Here is a 26,757-nt window from a genome sequence, read left to right as displayed (position 1 = left end):
CTGTGTGCGGTAAGAATATGATGTTAGGGTAACCATAGCGTACATTGTTTGCATACTACATACACAATTATGTATCAACCCCCCCCCCACCCAACCCATTCAGACTAAGTGGGAGACAGGTCACGCCAGTGTGTGAACACATATGTAAACTACTTTGTGTGTACAGTTACACTGGTATACATCTATACTAAAGGTGGCAGGTCACACTGAATGGCCTTGATGTGTTTGTTGACACACTGGAATTACCGGTATCTCATCACCCACATTTTGGGTGGCAATAGGTTGCATACTAGCACAGCTGCCAAAGAAGAGCACATTGACAAGGAGGTGAGCTTTGAGAGTAGGCAGACATGACATGACATAGGATAGAAGGTGACAGGTGCAACTATGATTCACACAATATGCTTAGAATCGGATAGTGTCTCTCTGAAGCCTTTCTCTGCAATCAACTGCATTGTCAAGGAGGAATACCTGAACAAGAGATATATGCCTCCAAAACAGCAGGCCTAACATTGGTCTGGAGCTATGAAAGTGACCTCCAGACCAACATGTGGTCGGCAGCTTCTGAGGCGTATATCCCTTGTTCAGTTATGCCTCCTTGACAATGCAGTTGATTGCAGAGAAGGGGTTCAGAGAATGAGCACTCAGTATGCTGCAGCACCGATATAAACTGCAGAGATATTCATTGATCTGACGATTACCTCTCGTTCCTCCATTATAGCTTTTTAGCATCTGATAGTCACCTACACATTTCAGGATTTTTGGTCTGCCATACCTGTGCTACTGACTGTTGGGGAGGGGGGGGCTGCCACTTACATCTAGCTCTGAGGCGGTGTCTGGTGCGCTGGATGAGGGCTGGATTCTCCCGGTGGACCCTATGCCACCTGTGCCTCAGGGACTCAAGGTCACCCCATAATGCCTGCAAGAAGGATATGGTGGAGAATAGGGTTAGGTGACAGTTGTTTGCATCCTCCATTTCAAACATATGCAGGTTTATGAGGGCACTGAGCACATCACATCTGTCATGTATATTCTAATAAGGTAGGGACATATCCAGAAATAACACATCTGCCTGCCAAGATATTGTTATCCTTCTTTATCTATCTATCTATCTATGTTTCCTTTATATATATATATCTCTATATTTTTATAGAACACAGAATACGCGAGAAGTTCCTTGAAAGATGGGGGTGGGAGCAATAGGTGACAGGTTTAGAGACTAGGACACACTGTCTACATAGTGATAGGTACTGGGGGGTTCTCACCTATGCAGGGTTTCATGTATTATTGACCAGGCCCTCATGGCCACATTGCGGGGTGGTCTGCCATTATGGCCAAACACCCTGGACTCATACTGGAGGCACAGCTCCACCAGGGACTCGGTCTCTCCTAGGGAGTAGTTTGGCTCCCTTTCCACCATCACACCCCACGCACTCACACAAGCTCTCACACACACACTCACATACCCTCTAACACACTCACCTCTAACACACTCACCCTGGTGGCCACACACTCTTCCTAGCATACCCTTCCTCACTACACGATCTGTCACTCCCACAATCACTCACACTGCCTCTCCTGTCTCTCACCCTTACATTCTCTCTCACTTGCTCTCACACACACACACTCACAGAATTACTCTCCAATCACTCAATCCACTTAGTAATCGATATATCTAATCTATCTACCACCAAACTCCTACCAATCTCCTAACTCCTCACACAACGCCTACTACACCCACAAGAGTCATATTTTCACGTGGCCGTTTATATATGGACAAGCAGGACGTTATTGGGGACAGTGTGACATTAGTAGAACATGTGCCAGGACAACTAATAGATAAAGAGCGCTATACGACTAGCAAGTCGTCCAGTGGAACGTGGCGAAAATAGTTGTACGTCTTGTTTGGACGGTCATCATTGTCGTAGATAAACTTGGATGCTTCGGGATAGCACATGTGGACATTGTTCGTGCCGATAATCGAATGACTTGGACATCTTTCCATTATCGACACATTTCCCTGGACGCCTTACGCCGCCGACGCATAGAGCTTTTATACGACCTATTGATTATGCCCCTCCACATCTCCTGTCAAGGACGATGGCAGAAAAGTTCAGGTTGACAAAATGGCTGAAGTAAATGAAGAACTATGGCAAAAAACATATGTACTTTCATAAAGTACTGGAGACATTAAAGAAAATAAAACAGAACTTACATTCAGTTTACAGCAATTAAATAAACAGAGAATGATTTACAAATGATAAATAGAAGATAATAGCAAAATTTCAAAAGAAATAATTTTCAAAATGTTTGGCAAATAGAGTAGTTTTTAAAGATTTATGGAAAAATTGAAATGAACTGGAAGTCCTTAAAAAAGGAGGAGATCATTCCAGAGTTGATAGAATTTAAAGACCAAAGATTGACTGAAGATCTTGACTTCTTTAATCGCTTTTTTAGAAGGGAGAGTTTAAATTGTTGGATACCTCTTGCAAAGGAGAATCGGGTAATGTTACAAAATAAAGAATAAGAGGATCAAAGATACCATGTAGAATTTTAAAAGAAATACAAGCACATTTAAATTGAATTCTAAAATAAACCAGGAGCCAATGAATATTCTGAAGCAAAGGGGTCACATGGTCAAATTTATATTTTCCAAAGATCAGCTTCGTAGCAGTATTCTGAATTAATTGTAATCTATGAAGACAAATTTTTGTAATGCCGAGGTAGATAGCGTTACAGTAATCAAGATGAGATAATATAATTGATTGAACTAAGACAGAAAAATGATGGTGATGAAAAAGATGTCTAACCTTCCTCAGCATTTGCAAACTAAAGAAGCATTTCTTAACCAAGGAATTTATTTGGTCCTTAAACGATAGAGGGAAATCATAAAAGACTCCCAATATCTTGTATTAAGCTTCATTCAGACAGATAGAGCCCAGGCTTGAAGTTTGGAAATGCAAAATTTTACTTTAGAAACTAGATTGGTAATATCTGGATCAATCTCAATCAATATTTATTTAATTTTCTATACCATTCTCCTAGGGGAGCTCAGAATGGTTTACATGCATTTATTCAGGTACTCAAGCAGTTTTCCCTCTGTCTCGATGGGTTCACAATCTATCTAACATACCTGGTGCAATGGGGTATTAATTGACTTGCCTAGGGTCACAAAGAGCAGTGTGGGTTTGAACCCACAACCTCAGAGTGCTGAAATTATAGCTTTAACCACTGCGCCACACTCATCTGCATAAGTGAATAACATTTCCCAAGCTGACAGCTTAAAGGTGTTCAGTGTGGTCATATAGATATTGAATAAAATTGGAGAGAGTGGGGAGCCTTGAGGAACCCCACAGGGAGGCTGCCAGGAATTGGAGATATCGCCTTCAATATTTACAGAATAGGAACGGTACATAAGAAATTTAGAAAACCAATCTAAAACAACCTGATGGAGACCTATATCTGAAAGTAGCTGAAGTAAAATATCATGATGTACTACATCAAACGCTGCAGATAAATCAAACTGGAGTAGAATAGAACATTAATTTTGAAGACATATTTGTTGAATTTTTGATAGAAGAGAAATCAATAAGGTTTCAATACTAAAATTAGAGTGAAATCCATATTGCAGCGGCTGAAGTAAAGAAAATTTCTCCAAATAGTTAGTAAGTTGACCAGCTACAATTGACTCCAACATTTCTGTTAATAAAGGTATATTAGCAATTGGTCAGTAGTGAGAGGGGACTGTAGGAACTAAATCTAGTTTTTTAGAAGAATCTTCAAAAAATCTTCAAAGGAGATCAAGCAGAAAAATTAACATCCATGGAGGTAAGCCTTGAAGACGTACATAAACAAATAGATAGATTAAAAACTGACAAATCTCCGGGCCCGGATGGAATCCTCCCTAAGGTATTGAAAGAACTAAAGAAGGAAATAGTGGAACTACTATAGCAGGTTTGTAATCTATCCCTGAAAACCGACGTGATCCCGAGGATTGGAAGATAGCTAATGTTACGCCCATCTTTAAAAAAGGATCGAGAGGTGACCCAGGGAACTACAGACCAGTAAGTCTGACTTTAGTTCCGGGGAAGATGGCAGAAGTGCTGATAAAAGACAGCATCGATGAGCATCTAGAAAGGAATAAACTGATGAAAACAAGCCAACATGGCTTCTGCAAGGGAAGTTCATGCCGAACGAACTTATTGCACTTTTTCGAAGGAATTAGCAAACAAATGGACAAAGGGGACCCGTAGACATTGTATACTTAGATTTCCAAAAAGCCTTTGACAATACCCCATGAACGCATACTACGGGTGGAAGGAAACGTACATAGATGGATCAAAAATTGGTTGGCAGATAGGAAGCAAAGGGTAGGAGTGAAGGACCACTACTTTGACTGGAGGAGGGTCACGAGTGGTGTTCTACAGGGGACGGTACTCGGACCGCTGCTGCTCAATGTATTTATAAATGATCTAGAAACAGGGACAAAGTGCGAAGTAATAAAATTTGCAGACGACACCAAACTATTTAGTGGAGTTGGAACTAAAGGAGACTGAGGATTTACAAAGTGACCTAACAAACTAGAAGAGTGGGCGACAAGATGGCAGATGAAGTTTAATGTAGAGAAATGTAAAGTCTTGCATGTAGGAAACAGAAACCCGAAGTACAGTAATATGATGGGAGGGAGGGCTGATAATGGGTAAAAGTACCGTAGAAAAGGACTTGGGGTAATAGTGGACAAGACAATAAAACCGTCGGCACAGTGCGCAGTGGCCTCTAAGAAGGCGAATAGAATGCTAGGTATTATCAAGAAAGGTATTACAACCAGAACGAAAAAAGTTGTCCTGCCGTTGTATTGGGTAATGGTGCACCCACATCTGGAGTACTGCGTCCAATATTGGTCACCGTACCTTAAGAAGGCTATGGCGATACTCGAGAGGGTTCAGAAAAGAGCGACACGATTGATAAAAGGTATGGAAAACCTTTCATATGCTGAAATATTAGAGAAACTGGGGCTCTTTTCCCTGGAAAAGAGGAGGCTTAGAGGGGATATGATAGAGACTTACAAGATCATGAAGGGCATAGAGAAAGTGGAGAGGGGCAGATTCTTCAAATTTTGAAAAACTAAAATAACAAGAGTGAATTCAGAAAAATTAAGAGGGGACAGATTCAGAACCAATGCTAGGAAGTCCTTCTTCACCCAAAGGGTGATGGACACCTGGAATGCGCTTCCAGAGGGTGTGATAGGACAGAGTACGGTATTGGGGTTCAAGAAGGGATTAGATCATTTCCTGAAGGAAAAGGGGATAGAAGGATATAGATAGAGGATTACTACACAGGTCCTGGACCTGATGGGCTGCCGCGTGAGCGGATTGCTGGGCATGATGGACCTCAGGTCTGATCCAGCTGAGGTACTGCTTATGTTCTTATGTTCTTAATAAGTGTTATTTGTCCCATAAATTGTGAAAAGTTACCATTTTCTAAAGAGAAATTCAGTAAAATGGTTAATCATGTTATAGCTTGAGAAGGAATATTAAGAAACAGATATGACGGAAAAGGGTCCAGTGAACATTTACATTTTCTCATCTTTTCACACAGTCTAGAAACTTGAAGTTCAGATGCTGGAGAGAAAGAACACCAGTAGCGATCTGCTGGAATCTCCTCTATGGAAATTTTGAAATATGTAGGGAGATACTCAGTTTCGCTTGTGGGAAAAGATTGTCTAATGAGAGAGATTTTATCTTGAAAAAACAAGCTAGAGTATCAGCAGAGGGAGATGAATAGTCAGTTTAGAATCAGAGTTAGTCAAAGAACGCCAGAGTTTAAAAAGGGTGCCACTCTGGATATCGAACTTTGCTATTTTACAATCATAGTAAGATTTCCTCGCTTTCCTAAGTTCAAAATTACATTACATTACATTAGGGATTTCTATTCCACCATTACCTTGCTGTTCAAGGTGGATTACAAATGGATTGTCTGGAGAATAGAAGTATTTAGGGAGTAGTTTGTACATTTCTTTGAGTTGCTAAGGATTACATCTGAGTTGTCATGATATTGGAGGTACATATGTAGTAGTTGCAGGTGATGTTTGGGACATTCCTGATTGTGTTAGTTCAGTTTTATGTGTTTTTTGAATAGAAGGGATTTTATATCTTTCTTGAAGGTTTTGTAGTCTGTGGTCAAGGTCAATAGGTTGTAGAGTTGTTGGTCAAGTGTTGCAGCTCGAGTGGCTAGGAGGTTTTCATACAGTTTTTTTTTTCCTTTTGACGTTTTTGGTTGGAGGGTGTGTGAATGGTGCGTGGGTTCTCCTATGTCTGGTTGAATTGGATTGAACTAGTCAATTGTTCCAATAGGCTGGGTTGTCTCCGTTTATTGCTTTAAATAGTAGACAGTAAAATTTGAAGTGTATTCTTGCTTGTATTGGGAGCCAATGTGAGTCATGGTATGCCTTTGTTATGTGGTCGAATTTCTTCAGTGAGTAAATCAGTGTTAGGGCTGTGTTTTGTATTATTTGTAGTTGTTTTAACATGGTTGATGTGCATGTGAGATATAGTATGTTGCAGTAGTCTATTAGACCTAGGATTAGGGATTGTACCAAGATTTGGAATTGTTTTCTGTTGAATAATTTTCTGACTTGCCTCAGGTTTCTTATGACTGCAAATTATTTTTTTATTGTTTTGTTGATTTGTGGCTGCATTGTACAGCCTCTGTCTATTAGCACTCCCAGGAGTTTTAGAGTGGGTTGGAAGTAAAATGTTGTACAGTTTCTGTCAAGGTTTGTTACGGTTGTGGTTTTGTTATTTTCGAGTAGGATGAAGTTTGTTTTGTCCAGATTTAGTTTTAGTTTGTGGTCTTTCATCTATGTTGTTATTGTTTCAAGTGTTCTGTGTATCATGTCTGCCATGGATGGTGCTGGTTGGTCAAACGGAAGGAGAATAGTGATGTTGTCTGCATAAGTGTAGGAGGTTAGACCTTGCTTGTCTAGGTAGGAGCCAAGGGAGGCAATGTATAGGTTGAAGAGTGTGGAAGAAAGAGGTGATCCTTGGGGTACTCCGCAGGGGTTAGACCATGGCTCAGATTTTTCTTCATTTGTTTTAACTCTGTATGTTCTGGATTGTAGGAATCCTTTAAACCATGATAGTATTTTCCCACTGATTCCTATTGAGTCCAGTATTTGTAGAAGGACGTTATGGTCTACCAGGTCAAAGGCTGTGGAGAGATCTAGTTGGATAATTAGCATTTTTTTGCCTGTGCTGAGGTGTTGTCTTGCAGTGTTCATGAGTGAGCTTAGTAGGGTCTCAGTGCTGTGATTGGTTCTGAAGCCTGATTGTGTTGTGTGGAGTAGGTTGTGGTTTTCTAGGTATGAGTTTAGGACTTTGGCTACCAGGCCTTCCATTAGTTTGACGTAAAGTGGTAGTGAGGCTTTGTGTCTGTAGTTGGATGGTTGGTCTATTTCTCCTTTGGGGTCTTTCAGGATTGGAGTGATGATGATTTTGCTGAGGTCTTGTGGAAAAAGGCCATCAGTTAGGAGGATTTGTATCCATTGCAAGAGTAGGGTGCAAAATAGTGTACTGGAGGCTTTCAATAGGTATGGGGGCAGTGGTAGAGGTCGCAAGTTGTGTGGCTGTATTTGTTATAGAGTTTGTTGAAGTCTGACCATGTTATTGGTGAGAAGTGGGACCATGTTCTGTCTGCCGCAACTGCTTCTTCTTCTGTGGAGGGTGTTGTGATCTCTTCTAGGTGCCTAGGTGTTCCATTGAAGGTGGATCTTATGGTTGTGATTTTGTTTTTGAAGAATGTTGCTAAGAGGGTGGCTGTGTGTTTGGGAGTGTTGTTGCTTGTCAGGTAGGGTTTGGTGTCTGTGAGTTCTTTTAGTAGTTGGAATAGTTTTTTGGTGTCTTGAGATTCTTCTCCTATTTGCTTTGTGTAGTATGTTTTTCATTTTTCTTTTAATTTTTGTTTGTATTTTTGGTTCAGTTTTCTCCATGTTGTTTTTGTGGAGTCTTGACTGTTTTTATTCCATTTTCTTTCTAGTTGTCTGCATTGTCTTTTTAGTAGGAGTAGTTCATTGTCGAACCATTTGTAAGATTTTCTATGGATTTCGGTTTTGGTCTGTTCTGCAGCTAGCTCATCTAGGGTTGCTGCACTTAGCTGGCTCCATTCTGTGATGAAGTTTTCGGGGTTTTAGTTTTGGATTATGGCATCTGTTTTCATCCAGAATTTGGTGGGGTCGATGTGCTTACATGAGATGTAGGTTATTTTTTCTGTGTTTGGTTTGTTTTTGTTGTTGGTCCAGTTGATATTGAAGGAGTATGTATAGTGGTCTGACCAGAGGGAGCGATACCAGTTTCCATTTGATATGTGAATTTCTGGTTGTGTGGATTGTTGGGTCATGTAGGCTGCAATGTCGAGTTGGTTGCCATTTTCATGAGTTGTTTGAGGGTCTAATAACTTGTATGTTAAGGCCTCAAGGTAAGATAGCAAGATTTCTACTTGTTTAGAGGCTTGGTTTTCAAGGTGGAGGTTTAGGTCTTCTAGGATTAAGTTGTAAGTTGTCAGTAATGAGTTTCAGTAGATAAAGTCTTCAAATTTTGGTTTTGCTGTGTTCCAGTTTCCTGGTGTTATGTAGCAAACATGCAGTTTAGGATGCCTTTGAGTGAGGAGCCTGAGAGTTGACATGCTAGTAAGTCCATATATGACAGGGATCTCAAAGTCCCTCCTTGAGGGCCGCAATCCATTCGGGTATTCAGGATTTCCCCAATGAATATGCATTGAAAGCAGTGCATGCACATAGATCTCATGCATATTCATTGGGGAAATCCTGAAAACCTGACTGGATTGCGCCCCTCAAGGAGGGACTTTGAGACCCCTGATGTATGGGGTAGTAATTTTGTCTTGTATTTTTAGGTCTATGGTGTTTTTGGCTATGATGGCAATTCCTCCTCCTCTTTTGTTTTCTCTGCAGACCACTACCATTTTGTATCCTTTAGGGCAAACTTCTGTTATTCTGGGGTCTGTTTCAGAGGTAAGCCACTTTTCAGTGAGAAAGAAACAGTCCAGTTTTTCTCTTTCTATCCAGTTTTTTATGTGTTCTGTTTTGGGCCTATGGCTCTTATGTTTAAGTATGCACATGTGAGATTGGTGTAGTTTATTGGTTTGCTGTGAGTTTTTTTGGGTAGATGAGTGATCTTTGGTGAGAGTGCGTTTTGGTCTTGTAGGGGTTAGTCGGTCTTCTTGTTATTTATGTGTTGGGGTGATAGTGTAGGTCTGGTAGTTTGTGTATCTGTCTGTTGTGATTCATCTGGATGGGTGGAGAATTCCATTGGTATTTGATATAGTTGGTATTGGGAAGATGTTGTTTGCTGTTGTCTTTCGGTTGGCTGGGGCAATCAGTAAGATAGCTTGTGTGTGTTTTTGTGATGTAGTTAACATTTTGAGATTATGTGAGATTGTATGAAACTAAATTGTAGGTTGTATGTAGGTTGGTTGGGGTTGAAGTTGTGGTAGTTCGGTCGTTATGTTAAGTTGCTTGTTAGTGCGTCTTTGACGGTGCGTTGAATGGATGTGCATCATTAGGGTTTTGTCTTTTAAGTGGTTTAGAGGGTTATAGCATCAGGGAGGGGTGGAGCGTGCACCCACGCCCGATGAAGTCCTCCCGACTGCTACCGGAGAAAAGCAGGTAGAAATTCAAACTGTTCCGCTGAGCCTTCCAACTGGCTCAGGGGGTAGTAGCATTGAAGAGGGGAGGAGTGTGCTCCCACGCCTGGTGAAGTCCTCCTGACTTCTACAGGAGAAAGGCAGGTAGAAATTCAAACTGTCCCACTGAGCCTTCCAACTGGCTCAGTGGGTTGTAGTGTCGGGGAGGGGTGGAGTATGCTCCCACAGCAGGTGAAGTCCTCCCGACTGCTACCAGAGAAAAGGCAGGTAGAAATTCAAACTGTCCCGCTGAGCCTTCCAACTGGCTCAGCGGGTTGTATTGATGGTGGGTGGCGGAGTGTTCTCTCATGCCCAATGATTCCTCAGACTCACCGGTGACAGGCAGGAAAGAATGGTTTAATCGAAAGAGAGTGGAAGATTTTTTAAAGATTGGAGAGTTTTTCTGCTGACCTTTCCAGATTTGCTAAATCTCGAGCTGGTAAAACTATCTGGCGTTCATGTGGTATGTCTGCCATCAGGCCATGAGGGGATGTGTGATACTGATAATTTGCTTTAATCCTGAGATGTGCCATCCGGCCTATCATCCCAGTGGGTTGCCTTCTTTTCCTTTGAGAGTCGGTCACTAGTCAGCAGTGTGGTTCCCCCAAAGCAAAATCTGGTTCCCATGGTGCTCAGGCCTCAGGCCTGTGGAACTGGGCTCAATTCTCCATGCATCTCTTTGTGACCTTGGGCAAATCACTTAATCCTCCATTGCTCTCGTTACAAAACTTAGATTGTGCACTAAAGACAGTAACTGCCTTTTAAAAACAAGAATGGCTGACAATGTAAAACAAGCTTTTCTGCAGAAACTGGAAAGCTTAGGGATGACCTTGGATTCATTTTTTTCCAGGGCCTTTTTTTAAAGCTAGTTTTACATTGGCTTCATCCCTTGTTACCTGCTGTAGGCTTTCAATCATTTCTATAATCTTAAAATTTTCTAATACTAGATTTTCTACTACTGAGATTGAACTCAAACAACTTTTAATGCAAGCATATGCCAGTTCCCACAGTGCTCAGGCCCCAGGCGGTCACTCCCAGCTCTGCACTTACATCTCATGGTCTCAGCACCTGAGGATCCCCAGGCGGTGGTGAAGTCTCACCCATAGACTCGGGACATGTGCCTCTCAGTCACAAACATGCGTCTCGAGATCCCAGCACTCACGGCTCCCCAGACGGTGGCAAAGTTCCACCTTTTAGACTTGGGACGTGTGCCTTGAAGTTCCAGCCCGCGCGGCTCCCCAGGCCATTTGACTTGGTGTCCACATGGGCCCCACCTCTGGCAGCCGGGCCAGGAATGTCGGGAGGCCGGAGTGGCAGATAGACAGCATTAGCACGGGGAGTCCCTCATGCCTTAGTTCGCAAAAAGATAAAAGAAAAGAAAAATTGTGTTCAAGGAAGGCAAGTATTTAGATTTGTTGGGATTTGTAGCAAGAGCCTCTTTCTATGTGACCTGTACCGCCACACCATGCTCCTAGAACATGTGGATACAGGTGAGCTGGTTGATGTGGTGTATCTAGATTTTTAGAAAGCTTTTATATTCTAATTGCACTTCTCCAGTTTAATTTGTCTAAGTCTGAATAAGATTTTTTTTCTATTTCTATTCTAACTTTCTACAATTTTGTTTCATAACTCTATGGGAAGGTAAAAACTAAGACCAGAAAGTTTGCAGTATTTTGAGGCAGCTTTGGAAGATTTCTGTAACAGAAGCCAACTTAACAATTTAAGGACTACTGGCTTACCAAAGCTGACCAAAACATCAGATCCCATCAAGGGTTTTGAAAGCTGGATCCCCAAAGTTCTTAATATGACTTTTGAAAAGCTATTTGAATGGGCCCATTGGGTGCTGGTTTTTATATCTATTATTCTTCAATGACCACGTGCTGTTGTTATGAATATTCTATGCTTTCCAAAAGTGGCGGCCATTCTGGCGAAGATGAGAACACAGCACATAATTATGTGGCAAATTCATTCTATCTATACTTTACCTGATTATATCATGGAAACATCTAAAAAAACAGTGAGAATTTTCTTGCCTTGAGACAACAATTGGAGGCACTGAAGCCACACTATGGGCTACTAACACTTGCTCACATGAAAATTACCTGCCAGAATTGTACAAAGATATATACAGATCCTGACTTGCTTCTTAAATTTGTAGAAGAATTGATTTGGATGTTTATAGCTGTGCTGAGAGTTTTCTTTGCTAACTTGGGGTATATGAGGGCTGTTCAAAAAGTATCAGACCTTAATTTTTCTTGTGTAAACAAAAAAAGCTAGGGAGGCGTGGTTTGGTGTACATATGTAGGCGACCCTAAAGTGCATGGTTGAATTTTTTACCACCTACAGAAGCTGGCAGTGACTGGCAGTTAGTGAGTGAGGAAGTGTAAGTGAGTGCCATTGGATTTTCATTTTTGACAAAATGACAGAAAAGTTGAACAACACTACTGCATTAAATTTTGTGGTAAACTTGGTGATTCCCAAGTGGAAATGACCTGCAAGATTCAACAGGCCCTTGGGGATGAAAACAATGGGTACCACACATATAAAGTAGTGATACAACCGCTTCAGAGATGGGCACACATTAGTAGAGAGTGAAGCACATTCTGGTTGGCCCTCAGCATCCAGAGATGAGATCGTCATTGACCAAATGAGGACCCTGTTGATGCAGGATCATTGAATTACAATCAGAGAACTTGAAAATAAGGTGATCATCAGCGTTATATACATTCATTCCATTTTGACTGAGGATTTGGACTTCAAGAGAATTTCAGGGAAGTTTATACCAAAGCTGCTAAATGATCAAGCAGAAGCAATTCCATTTGGAGATCGCACAGGACATGCTGGAGACTTTGAACAGTGATCCCAACTTCCTCAGCACAGTGATCACTGGTGATGAGTCCTGGGTTTATGGGTATGACCCAGAATCCAAGTTGATGTCATCACAATGGAAGCATTCAACATCCTTGAGGCCAAAAAAGCAAGGCAGGTCTGCAGCAATGTCAAAGTTATGCTGACTATCTTGTTTGACTCCAATGGTGTGATTTATCATGTATATACACCACATGGTACAACCATTACCAAAGGGTACTACCAAGAGGTTCTGCATTGCCTTTGTAATGCTGTGAGATGCAAACAGTCAGACTTGTGGGCAGTGGGCAATTGACAGCTCCATCACGATAATGCACCTGGTCATTCTTCATATTTGATATGGAATTTACTGGCCAAACACAACACACCTGTGATTTTTCAGGCTCCCTACTCTCCTGACATGGCTCCGTGAGACTTCTGGCTTTTCCCTAAGCTGAAAATGCCCCAGAAAGGGACCAAATTTCAGTCAAGAGAAGATATCATGCAGAATGTGATGGACCAGTAGCAAACAATTTCAAAAGTGTGTGGCAGCCCCAGGAGGATACTTTGAAGGAGATTAGTATGATTGTTGTATCTGAATATGAGCATTTTTTATGAATAAAGTTCTGATACTTTTTGAACAATTGGCTGTTTCATATTGTATTACAGTTCTAAATCCATACAATGGAGTTACTGTTAATGTTATTGTATCTGTATTTGCTGGTTTTTGGGATGCCTGATTTGACTCCTCATGGGTTTTCTCACCCTCAAATCTGGCATTCATAGGAGGGTTTATTCTGGCAAGGGACCATGAGGATGAGGGTAATTGTGTAGGGAAGGGTTTGGGGTTTTCTTTTTTTCTTTTTTGTAGGTATGTGTGAGGTTGGTGTGTAAATAGGCATGTCATCGCTGGATATTTCAATCTGTTCAGGAATGCGAAGGTCACTATTTGCTCAGCTTTGATAGAACGGTACTCCTACAACTATAAAAAACTAACATTCCAGTTTAATTCATTGCTCATTGAAAGGGTGGATTTGCTTTTCTATAAAGATAGCACTTTTTATTATGAAGGGAAAAACAGGGAGGGTCGGATGCAAGGTTAAGATCCAAGCAATTAAGAAAGGTGATCAAGTATTAGTATCAGCTGTGGATATAGGGCTAGATTCACTAACCTTAAGGATCTTATCCAATCTGTTAGTGATCCAATCCATGAGGTGGCTGGCCGCCCAATTTACGATGCGATCACATGCATATGATTCGATCACCCGAACCCTAACCCTAGCCAATTCCATTTAATGTTGTCTTGATTAACTTGCAAAGCAATACTACACTAAAATAATTCCAGATTCAAATACATTTATGTACCACCCTCTTAAGTGTATTCCTGGATTTGTGGGGGGAAGAGAGTTGACCTAATGCAAGGCTCTCTATATGTAAATGACTAATCTCCTCTTTTACTAAGGTGTGCTAGCTGATTTAGCGAGCGCTAATTGATTTAGCATGCGTTAAACGCTAATGCGTCCATAGACTATAATGCTAAGTTAGTATACTTAATCAGCTACTGCACCTTAGTAAAAGGTTCCCTAAATCTCCCCAAAGGGGAGTATACATCCCTTTATAAAATGATCCTGATTGAGTGCAATTTTATAAAGGAGAGACTAACAGGAGCCTGTACAAAAGCACCCTCCTGCAAACTATGTGCTATTAAATTCTATGACCTAAGTGATATAAACTGTTCTCTCAGAGTGATGAAAAAGGATAATATATTCATTACTTTATATTTTCATGACAGGTCAGCTACAGCTCACAGAATCTTTATATGAGTGACCCTGTTCAGTATCCTTATTTTTACCGGACTGTCCCCAATGAGTTACATCTCTGTGCTGGGATAAGCAAGCTACTGAACTATTTTGGCTGGAAATGGGTCAGTATCTTTTCAACCAATGATGAAAGCAATGTGAGATCTATCCAGATCCTGAGAAAAGGGATTGAACAGAATGGTGGCTGCATCGCATTACATCAAACCTTTCCTCACCAGATAAGAATCAATTCTGAATTACTGAAAATTTATAGGGCAAGTAAAAAATTATCTACTGTAAACATTTACTACTTTTATAAAACCACTGCATTTTCACTAGATAATGTGCTGGAACTTCAAACATATGTAAAAAGTGGCAAGGTTTTTATCATCATAGCTGAGGTATATATAAGAAACGTAAATCAAAAACACTTTCAAATAAGCAACAAGTTCTTTATATTCCAACCATATAAGAAAGTTATTCCAAATTTTTTTAAATTTATCCGTGAGATGAAACCTATCAGGCTGGTAACTGATACTGATGCTAAAAATTGGTGGAAGGATCTGTGTGACAGCAGATGCCCAAATCATATCAAAAGAGACTGCAATTCTAGAAATAAGACTTATGTCATATCCCACTGTTTAAACAAATACTTAGGGAGCAGCTACAGTGTGTACAATGCTGTGTATACTGTGGCACACGCACTACATAATATGATCATGTCTGGCTCAGGAAATGGCACCACATGGACTAGAGAAAATAGGAAATTTTTGTACTCTTTGCCATGGAAGGTAAGGACCTGAATTATGCATTTACATCTTCCAACTCCTACCAACAGTTTCAATGGGCTTTAAAAATGCATATTTTTTATAGAATCTTTTGGAAGTTAGATCTTTGTTACAGTATTCACCTGCATTCACCTATGAACCGCATAGAACTTAGTGGTATTTGTGGTATAGAAGTGAGATTTATATTTATGTTTAGTATTTGTTACAGGAACTCTTTATTCAATGAAAAAGAGTGGTACTCTTTAGCACAGTGAAAAGGGAGCTTTCACAGGGGTATCGAGAGTGACCCTTCATTCTTAAACACCCTCTTCCCTCCATGATTTTGATACATACACTCAACAATCATGATCAACCAACCACAAATATTCAAAGCAATTTAAATGACCAGGAAAAGTTCATATTCATTTAAATTACTTATGTGGTGCTATCTAAGGATATTCAGTGATTAAATAAATTTAAACCCCATGTTGGGGTGGGGGTTTGATCTGGAATAAACAAAAGATGACAACATGACTTGAGAGCCCCTGCATACCTGAGAAAATCATGGCAATAATTAAAATCTTCATATATAAAAGTAGTGTGTGTAATTTGTGCTTAAAAGGGGCAATGAAAGGGGAGATTTATGGGTAGATCAGGGGAATTCCTCAAGGTGACATACATAGTTATAGAATAAGGTGGGAATCCCTGCTTAATTTAAGTGTCTGTATTTCCACCACATTTTAAATGATGTAAATGGCTTCCAATTCAATTCATATAAAATGGAGTCCCAAAAGTATTCTGTATCTCTATTTAAAGTTTCTGTAAAATTTTGGTGTTTTTTTTCTGGCTTATGCTCATCCTGACTCTAAGAACCAATTATAGAATAATCCTCAGCAATGATTTTTTTAAGCACCAGTTATTGAATCCACTACTTTATATATAATATAAACATCCTATCAACAATAGGCCTCAAAATCTAACTTTGGACATTTCCTGTAAAAAAAATCAAAAGTTAGAAGTACAAGAACAGCTGTTTTTGAAAGCTGGACTGCTAGACATCCAATTTTTTTTATTCATGTACTTTAAAATCTAAGTCACCAGGATGACCAAATTTATACCTCATTTTTTTTTTACCACAAAAGCATCCAAGTTAGATACTTCAAAATTTAAAATATTTGGACATGGGAGACCCATTGTAAGGGTCTGGCCACTGACACATTCCAACAGAGAAGTGAGGCTTATTAGAAGGAACTACTGTGAACTTCACATAAAGGGTGCCACATATACATCTCACCATAATCCCCTTATTATTTATGGTGAGCACCCTAAACTCTCCTCAAATCAATTATACCCACATATCTATCAGCCCTTATGACAGAGTACAGTAGGGTTTTGGTGGTTTTTGGTGGCCTCACACTTTCCACCAAAAATGCACTGGTTAAAGTGATTTATGGTCCTGGCTCTTCCTCTCTATGGTTCACTAGCCCACCCACTTGGCTACTTAATACCGCTGTGTGCTGCTTTACTAGGCTTTCCCATTCCAGGTATTGCTGTTTAAGATACAGATATGTACTGATATATTTTCACGTTTCTGTGTTAGGAAGCATTTACTGATCACTGCTGGAGGGTGGAGTCACTTTAATTAATCCCTCCAGTGCTCATTTGATCAATTAAGGTATGTTTTGGCACTGAGATGTTCTCAAACTGGTCTACTTGAAAACATCTAATTTCCATCTAGGACACCCTGGAAAAGGTTTGATTATAGGTGCAGGATATCTACATCTAAGCCCACCTATTTCCCACCCATAGAATGCCTCCAAACATGCCCATTTCTACTCTGAATGCACAGTGACCACTTGGATGTTTTGATTAGTAAAATGTCCAAGTCCAAATTTTAATGAGTTTTACGGTTTCTAAGGTTCTTGATTATGTGCCTGATAGTATTAGTAGATTACTGCAGAATAAAAAGTCTATCCAGTCCACCCAACAGTCAAATCCATATTAATTCATGATTAAACCAACAATGAATGTGATTAAAAATGTTTGATTCTCATGTTTCTTTGCTATTTCTGGGACAAATACCATAGAAATCCATGAGGCACTGTCTTTACGTTCCAACCACTGGAGCTAAAATCAAAGCCATATTCAGCCCGTTTATAAAATCTGTATCATAAAACAACCCAATTCTGAGGTTTAAAATTCAAGAATTTGATGTTTATGCAAGAAAAAATATCTGCCATTTGGTGCCCCTTTCAAGTCATTTTTCTGTGCAATGGTGTGGTCTTTGCTCTTACAGTCCCAACTTCCTATAGATTTGTCATTGAAGACAGAATTAATTGAAAAGATAATGTATATTTATTTTCTTTGTGCCTTCCTTCTCCCCATTCACTGGCTAGTACATTATTTACTGGAATTTTTTTACGGTATGCTGCACTTCTAAAATGGAATCAGAGAACCTAAGCTTTTTCAGGAATTTGGTCCATACTTTAAGATTGTGCCATCTGTCAGTGGGAGGAGATAGAGAGTGCTTTACCTCCAGAAATGGCTCTAAAATTAGTTCTCCTTATAGTTATAAACAAATATTTATGTATGCTTGAAATTGCCTGTTTAACCTTGTACTACTTAAAATGCACCCCTCACTTCTTAGCTCCATTATTATCTGAGGAACCTCAACTTTAAGAATGGTCTGGGGGAAGAGATGTACATGGATGAAAATGGAGACCTCGCCACTGGATATAATATTTTGAATTTTATCATTCTTCCTAATATGACACTGAAATATGAAGTTGTTGGGCATTATAACCCCCACGCTCCCCCTGGGCAGGATTTCACCATTGATGAGAAAGCAATAGTTTGGGAGAGTTCTTTCACTCAGGTGAGATTTAAGTGATCAGATGTGTTAATCCAAACTGGAATAATGAAACTTGCCCTAAAATGGTCAAAAGAATGTTGCATTTTGGCTTTATGGGCAAATATTTATCCTCCTGATTCTGTATAGGCTACTTAAATTAGTGTGTTGATTCCAGATGTGTACATATATTAATTAAGTACTATTAATTATTGGGGTTAATTGACACTAATTAGCTGTTTCAAGGAAGTCTATTTACTTGGAACAAACTCCTGGCTCATTTGAAATAAAAAGAAAGGGGGTGGGGCTTGATATACTGTTTTTTTTCTGTGGCTGCAAAGTGTTTTTACATGTTTTAGACATGTATTAAACAACTTTACCAGAGACACAAGGAGCTGCTGTGGGAATTGAACTCAAAACCTCAGGGTGCTGATGCAGCTGCTTGAACCACTTGTGAACTCCTTCACTTTGAAAGAAGAAGGTATTATTTTAAGGGAGCAAGTGGGATGTTAGAGGGGCATGATGCTGTTTGTAGAATTTTTTTCTATTTTCAAGTTTCAAGTTTCAAGTTTTATTTAAATTTGATGATTCGCTTAATATTTCTAAGCGAATTACATAAATATATAATTGGGATAAAACATTAAAATTAAGTTAACATTATTACATTGAATAAGTAAACAGGGGAATATTAAACTGACAATACATACATTAAACTAACAATACAGACAATATGGACAATACTGGAATACTTTGGGAAAAACGTAAGGGAAAAAGTTACAATATTTTATATCTTAAAAGAAGAAAAAAGAATGTAGATAGGGGAGGGGTAAGACACTAGGGTTGGGTTTAAAATACTGAAGTTGTAAATGATCTTGAAAAAGGAGAAATTTTAGAGGCTAAATGAAGCTTTAAAAAGGAATGTTTTTAAGTTGGTTTTAAATAGATTGAGATCTTTAATGTTTCTAATGTACAAAGGAAGGGTATTCCATATAAGAGGAGCCTTAACTGAGAAGGTATCATGGCGTCTGGTTCCTATTATTTTTAAAGATGGGACCATTAATAATTCTTGAGTATTGGACCGAAGAGAACGATTAGAAGTAAGTGGAATTAGAAGACAATTAATAAATTGTGGTTCATTAGAAGTAATTGTTTTAAATACAAGTAAAGCTATTTTATAAGTTATTCTTTGATTGATAGGTAACCAATGTGAGTCTATAAGATAAGGCATTACATGATCGTATTTCTTTCCGTGGTGAATTAATTTAATAGCAATGTTTTGTATTATTTGTAGTCGTCTTTTTTCCTTGCATGTGATGTTTAATAACAAAGAGTTACAGTAATCTAATCTAGAAATTATAAGAGAATGAACTAAAATATTCAAGGATTTTGATTCTAGATATGTAGACATTGAGCGTATTAAGCGTAAACGATAAAAACAACTTTTTACAATATTATTGATGTGCTCATGATAAGACAATTTTGCATCAATTGTTACTCCTAAGATCTTAAGTGATGTTACTAGTTCAATTGTAATGTTTTCAATTGAGAAAGGGGTAGAAAGTTTTATATCCTGTCTAAAAGGAAAAAATAATGCCCTTGTCTTAGATATATTTAAAGCTAATTTATTTTGAGTAAGCCAGTTTTTAATTTTTTCCAATTTTTGATTAATTTGGTTCATATCATTAGAATTTGCTGGGTTGAAAGCATGAATTAATTGGATGTCGTCTGCATATGCATAGGTGGTAAAACCTATGGATTGACTTAAGTTAAGTAATGGAGCTAGAAAAATATTAAATAATAAAGGGGATAAAATTGAACCCTGCGGGATTCCGTAATTGTGAGAAAAAGGTTTAGAAGCAGTATTATTGAAACGTACAATAGAAGTTCGGTCAGATAGAAAAGAAGTAAACCATTGAAGTGATAATTCGCCAACGCCTATAGATTGCAATCTGTTTAAAAGAAGAGAATGATCAATGGTATCAAATGCGGCTGAAAGATCTAGAGAGAAAAGAATCACAGAATTATGATGGTCGAGATTGTATATGATATTGGTTGTAAGTCCGATTAAGGAATATTCAGTATTGTGGTGTTTCCTGAAACCAGTTTGGTTGGGGTGCAATATATTGGTAGAATTAACAAAGTCTGATAACTGATTGAAAATTACTTTCTCCGTGATTTTTGCTAAGAAGGGGATGTTGGCAATAGGACGGTAGTTAGTAGGGTCGTCAAGGCTGATTTTATGGTCCTTTAGTATGGGAGTTATTATTGATGTTTTCCAGTTTTTCGGTACTGTTCCTGATGTTAAACTTTTTTAAATTAAAGAATGAATAAACGGTCCAAAACCAGAAAAATGTTTCTTTAAAATTACTGGGGGTATGATCTCTGATAGGGAACTCTTTGAATTTAACTGTTGGATAGTTGTTTTGATTTCTGCTAGTGTTGGAATATTGAAGTTAGAGCATTTGGCACAAGGAATATGAAAAGTATTGTGTGAATCAGGGGGGTTGGTTGGATGAGGGGGGAATTTGTTTCGTATGTTAATGATTTTATTGCAGAAGGCATCCGCCAAGGTTTGAGCTGAAAGAATTGAGTTTTTATTTTCATGTTGTGAATTAGAATTAAAAGATTTTAAAATAGAGAATAGAATGGAAGAATTTCTGGCTGTTTTGATTTTATTTGAATAGTAATTTCTTTTAGCTTCATTAATTTTAGTTTTGTAATAATGGGCTTGTTCTTTGAATGTTGTCAAGTTTGCATTAGATTTGTTTTTGCGCCATTTACGTTCTATAGATCTCAGTTGCCTTTTAATGAGTAAGAGTTCTAATGTATACCAAGGACTTCATTGTTATGTCTTCGCTGACTGTCCAGCTCTTCTTATTATAAACCGCCTCAAACTACTTTGGCTTTGGCGGTATATAAAAATAAAATTATTATTATTATTATTAATCTGTCTATGCACTGACATTGACACTTTTTGGGTATTTTTACAAGTGTCTTCCTAAGCATGAAATATGCTATTACACATGACAACAATATAAAAATAAATAAAAGACACATTCCATTTCAGAAACAACTGTCTAGTATCAAATGAAGTTACATAACCTGTTTTCTCAATCCTCAGACACCTCCACAGTTCAGATGCAATCCAAGTTGCCTTCCTGGTTACAGGAAATTAACCAGGGAAGGAAAGCCTGTCTGCTGCTATGACTGTATTCCATGTGCAGATGGAGAGATCTCCAACCAAACTGGTGGGTGATATAATGGAAAACATTGGATTCAAATAAATAAAGGGTATCTATTATGGTCCTTGTTCTTGAAATTAGAGGTGGATGTAGGTCTCCAAAAAGTGTAATTCAGTTTTAAGTTTATTTAAAATTTTATATACAACTTATTAGATATCTTAGCTGTGCAAATAATAAAAATTTAAATAAATATGAGGTATCAAGTTCAAAGACATATCATTTCATACATATGATAAGGTGCGGGAAATTCAGTAATTGATAGGATAGCAATACAAGAAACGGAGAACACAGGCTGGGTGGGACTATTTTTTTATTTACAATGGGGAAAATACTTGATAAGATTTCTCTCTTCCCACCAGCTGGTGATAATTCAGGAACTGCCCTTTGTCTCTTTAAAAACAAAACACCATAGGGTAGGATACCAGACGGAGAGGGCAAAGTATGAAGCTAAGTGGTAATAGTCTCAGGAGTAATTTAAGAAAATGCATCTTTATAGAAAAGGTAGTAGATACATGAAATGGCCTTACAGTGGAAGTGGTAGAGATGAAGACTGTATCTGAATTCAAGATAGCATAGAGCAGACATGTTGAATCTCATATGGAGAAGAGAAGATAATGGATGGTGGTGATGGTCAAACTCGATGGGCCATTAGGCCTTTAACTGCTATCATGTTTCTATCTTTCTATGAAAACTGAGGCCCTCAGCTCAGTCTAAGCACAGAGATACCCTGAAATAAAAAAATGCAGCAATCTTGTCTTATGAATATTATGTAGATCCACACCATCACAAAAATGTTAAAAAAATTTCTATAGTAGAATTTTTTGTGTTAGACACTCACCTTCTGTATTTGTAGCTGAAGGAGGACTTACATTCAGATTTTGTAGACGTTGTAGGTATTGTATTTCACTTTGGAATAGAGTGGTTTATACATTTTTAATAAAATAAAAAAATGAAATGAAACTATCTCTGTCCCAATAGGGCTTATAATCTAAAGATTTTCTCCCTTTTGTTGTAAAACTGATGGGAACCTGATTATAAAAGTGAGGTGAATTATTACAAAATTATTGAGGTGAGGTGAATTCTTACAAAAGTGACCTGTAAAATTGGCTGGCTGTTTACAAAAGTGAGGTAAGTTAGGTTCAAAAATTAACATGCCTTTTGAAAAACTAGATGCAGAATATAAACCGGTTCAATTTTATCCACATGTTCATTCACCCCTTCAAATAAATATTGTAGATTGGTGAGGCAAGAGTTCTCTTGATGAAATCCATGTTGGCTTTCTATCATTAATCCATACTTATGTACAAGTTATGTCATTTTGTTCTATATAATAGTTTCTACCAATTTGCCTGGCACTACCATCAGACTAATCAGTCTATAATTTATCAGATCACATCAGGAACCCTTTTTAAAAATTATTATCACATTGGTCACTCTCCAGTCTTCCACTACAATACTGGATTTTAAAGACAAATTACTAACAATAGCTCTGCATATTAATTTTTCTATTCTGTTAGCAATCTGGGATATATACCGTCTAGTCCAGGTGATTTGCTAATGTTCAGTTTGCCAAACTGTCCCTTTATTTCTTCCAATGTTTCAGAGATCTAAGAATATAAGAACATAAGCCGTGCCTCTACTGGATCAGACCAGAGGTCCATCATGCCCAGCAGTCCGCTCACAGGGCAGCCCATCAGGTCTAGGACCTGTATAGTAGCCCTCTATCTATACCCTTCTATCCCCTTTTCCTTTAGAAAATTGTCCAATCCCTTCTTGAACTCCAGTACCGTACCCTGTCCTATCACGCCCTCTGGAAGCGCGTTCCAGGTGACCATCACCCGTTGGGTGAAGAAGAACTTCCTAGCATTGGTTCTGAATCTGTCCCCTTTTAATTTTTCCGAATGCCCTCACGTTCTTGTAGTTGTCAAAAGTTTGAAGAATCAGTCCTTCTGTACTTTCTCTATACCCTTCGTGATCTTGTAAGTCTCTATCATATCTCCTCTAAGTCTCTACTTCTCCAGCAAAAAAGACCCAGTCTCTCTAATCTTTCAGCATATGAAAGGTTTTCCATACCTTTTATCAAATGTGACGCTCGCTTCTGCACCCTCTCGAGTATTGCCATATCCTTCTTTAGGTACGGTGACCAATATTGGAAGCAGTACTCAAGAAGCAGGCGCACCATCACCCAATACAACGGCAGGATAACTTTTTCGTTCTGCTTGTAATACCCTTCTTGATTATTCCTAGCATTCTATTTGCTTTCTTAGCAGTCGCTGCGCATTGTGCTGACGTTTTCATTGTCATGTCCACCATTACCCCAAGTCCCTTTCTTGGGTACTCTCACTCAATAACAGCCCTTCAATCATGTAGCTGTATCTCGGGTTTCTGTTTCCTACATGTAAGACTTTATATTTCTCTACATTGAACTTCATCTGCCATCTCGTCGCCCACTCCCCTAGTTTGTTCAGGTCCCTTTGTAAATCTTTGCAGTCCTCTTTAGTCCTAGCACCATTAAATAGCTTGGTGTCATCTGCAAATTTTATTACTTCGCTCTTCGTCCCTGTTTCTAAATCATTTATAAATACTTTGAATATCAGCGATGCAAGCACCAACCTCTGCGGAACACCACTCTTGACCTTCCTCAAGTCCGAGTAGTGGCCCTTCACTCCTACTCTCTGCTTCCTGCCTGTCAACCAATTCCTTATCCATCTGTGTACGTCTCCTTTCACCCCATGGTTCTTTAGTTTCTCTGGTTTATCAGCATTGACTACCATGTCTGGTACTGGCATCTACCCCTTATCTTCCTCATTGAAGACAACTGCAAAACATGCAATTAAGCTTTTGACTATGGCCTTGTCTTCCCTGAGAATCCATTCCTGCATTTCAGTTTCATGGAATTTAAATACACAATCTTGTAGCTGTATGACCTGGTTTCATTGGGGGGCTATTCTTCTCCTCTCCAAATGTGGCTAGGCTTTTGGCTTCAGTTCCTGTGTCTTCTCAGTGCTGCTGCTCTCTGTTCTACCTCTTTTCCTTCCATTGCTAGGCTTGTGAAAATTAGCATCAAGTATAGGGTGTTCTTTAATCACTTGACTCCTCCTTAGAGATGTAGGCTTGTCTAGACTGGTTCCTTGCTTGCATCATGGTATGACCTGTTTAGCAGCCCTACCTGTACCTTGGATTCCTCATTTTATGGTTCCTAATGGGGCTGACTTTATCTTACTGAACCCAGACCTAGGATAAGATAAATTAGTACCAGGTTCTTGAATACACTTACAATAAGATTCAAGTTTATTAGTTTCTTGATATACCATCAATCAAATATATCTAAATGGTTTACAATAAAATAATCTATATAAAAAGAAAATAAATAATTCATTTAAACATTTTTTAAATTTTGTGTAAAAAATTTAAAAAGGGGTTGTAAACATTACTAACATCATGACCCATTAGGGAGAGGGAAGAGGAATACAGTATATTACATTTAGTAAAAATAAAAATAAAAATAAAATAATAAAAATGGGAAGGGCTAAGGGGAAAACAATCAGTAGGAAACTTTTTTGTGCAATGGTCTGTGGTAACTCCTTGTGGGTAAAATGAGTGCATATACTACCTGCTCTTACATGAAACACTGTTATTTGTAGATATTTGAATTAAACTACCTGATGCTAACTCAGTATTTAGTTCACAGCCCTTCACTCTCCATACAGTTAGTTTGAATTAGACTGCTCTATCTTAGCTGAGTTGTGATATTCGAGTGCACTTTAGTAAATAGACGTTATGATAATTGTGAGATTATGAGATGATAATCTTCTTTCTCAGATATGGATACCTGTACAACATGCCCGGATGATCAATGGTCCAATAAGAAAAGAGATGCCTGCATCCCAAAAGTGATAACTTTCCTGTCTTTTGAAGAGCCTCTTGGGATTGTTTTAACTTCCATTAGCATGTTATTGTTTCTCATCACTGCTGTCATCTTGGGAGTCTTTATTTATTACAGAGACACTCCAATAGTGAGAGCCAACAACCGACAACTCAGCTATATTCTCCTCATTTCCCTCATGCTCTGCTTCCTCTGCTCATTGTTATTCATTGGACATCCTATGGATATTACCTGTATTTTTAGACAGACTACATTTGGGATCATTTTCTCCATTGCTCTCTCCTCTATACTGGCAAAAACTATCACTGTGGTCACAGCCTTCCAAGCTGCCAATCCACAAAGCAAACTCCATAAATGGATGGGTTCCAGGGTCTCTAATTCTATAGTCCTTTCCTGTTCACTTATTCAAACAGTTATGTGTCTTGCCTGGTTGTTCACTGCTCCCCCATTCCCATTTCTTAATACTAGATCAGAAATTGGAACAATACTAATTGAATGTAATGAAGGGTCAGTAATTGTATTTTACTGTGTTCTGGGCTATCTGGGTTTTCTGGCCGGTATCAGCTTCATCATAGCTTTCCTAGCAAGAAATCTACCTGACAGTTTCAATGAGGCCAAGAACATCACCTTCAGCATGTTGGTTTTCTGCAGCGTCTGGATCACCTTCATCCCAACATACCTGAGCGCCAAGGGCAAGTACATGGTAGCAGTGGAAATATTTGCTATTCTGGCCTCTAGCACTGGACTGTTGGGCTGTATTTTTATCCCTAAATGCTATATTATTCTGTTGAGGCCTGAAAGGAACAAGAAGAACCTAAGAAAAATATAGGTGCCCTTTTTTCTAAACTGCATTAAATGCTATCACATATTTAATATGGGGAAAATATTTCATCAGAAAGTGCTTTAAAGCTTTTTGTAGTCTTTTGCTAGTCAGCATGTACTAATTAAAGGTGGTGGGTTATAGGAAAGGCATGGATATTCCAGTGTTCTCCTGCTAGCACATTAAGATGATCAAATGAAAACTGGAGAATGTGGACTTAATAAAGAAGTTAGGACTTCCTACACAGGAGATGTTAAGTGCACCTACCTTAAGTTTTGCAAGTCCTAAACAATAAATATAAAATTAGCAAATAGCAACAACAAGAAAAGAAAATACTATCCTTTAAATATGACTTAGCACACTGGAAAATACCATGTGAAAAAACAATTAAGACTTTATTTTAGCACATATTAGTAAAAGTAATAACTCCTGGATCCTCTTACTAAGGTGAACTAAATGCTGACCTGCCCACTGTATTTTTAAAGGCTTAGAAATAATAGAAGTAACATTTTCTTGTAAAGGAAAACCAACATTGGGCTGCTCTTACTTATGACTTCATACAAAATAGAAATAAAGTTAGAATATATACAATAGAAATGATTAAACAATTTTTTTCTCCTTAATTGGAAGAATGGTGGTTACATAAAATCAACTTGGCTTTCTTTTTATCAGATCTATCAAATTTGAAACATAAACAGAGATAGGTGGAGGGGCATAATAAAAAAGTCAAAGTCCCCTTTTGGCCTAAGTCAGTAGACACTGAAATTGGCAGCATGGAAACGTCCATTCTCAAAAAAATATCCAAATTGAGGGTTTAATTTGAGAATGTCCTACCTGCACGTTTAGTAATCT

General features: G+C 38.6%; 1 protein-coding gene across 1 annotated transcript; it reads left to right on the top strand.

Annotated features, from left to right (window-relative positions):
- The first annotated feature begins 210 nt into the window (after positions 1–210).
- LOC117346213 (vomeronasal type-2 receptor 26-like) lies at positions 211–25,914 on the top strand. The gene is made up of 6 exons (XM_033915615.1): positions 211–327; positions 8,966–9,025; positions 14,336–14,500; positions 17,757–17,984; positions 21,079–21,205; positions 25,022–25,914. The coding sequence occupies exons 1-6, from the start codon at positions 211–213 to the stop codon at positions 25,912–25,914; spliced, it is 1,590 nt and encodes a 529-aa protein (XP_033771506.1).
- The last annotated feature ends 843 nt before the right edge of the window (positions 25,915–26,757 follow it).

Source organism: Geotrypetes seraphini, chromosome 12 (genome assembly GCF_902459505.1).
Source record: "Geotrypetes seraphini chromosome 12, aGeoSer1.1, whole genome shotgun sequence".
Classification (NCBI taxonomy): Eukaryota; Metazoa; Chordata; class Amphibia; order Gymnophiona; family Dermophiidae; genus Geotrypetes; species Geotrypetes seraphini.
Note: the sequence above shows the minus strand (reverse complement) of the source record. Positions and strands in the feature narration are given on the sequence as shown.

Coding starts and splice junctions, on each gene's coding strand:
- LOC117346213 (XM_033915615.1), top strand. CDS start 211: ATGGCCTTGATGTGTTTGTTGACACACTGGAATTACCGGTATCTCATC. Junction 14,501..17,756: donor CAACCAATGATGAAAGCAAT/GTGAGATCTATC, acceptor CTCACTTCTTAG/CTCCATTATTATCTGAGGAA. Junction 17,985..21,078: donor GGGAGAGTTCTTTCACTCAG/GTGAGATTTAAG, acceptor CTCAATCCTCAG/ACACCTCCACAGTTCAGATG.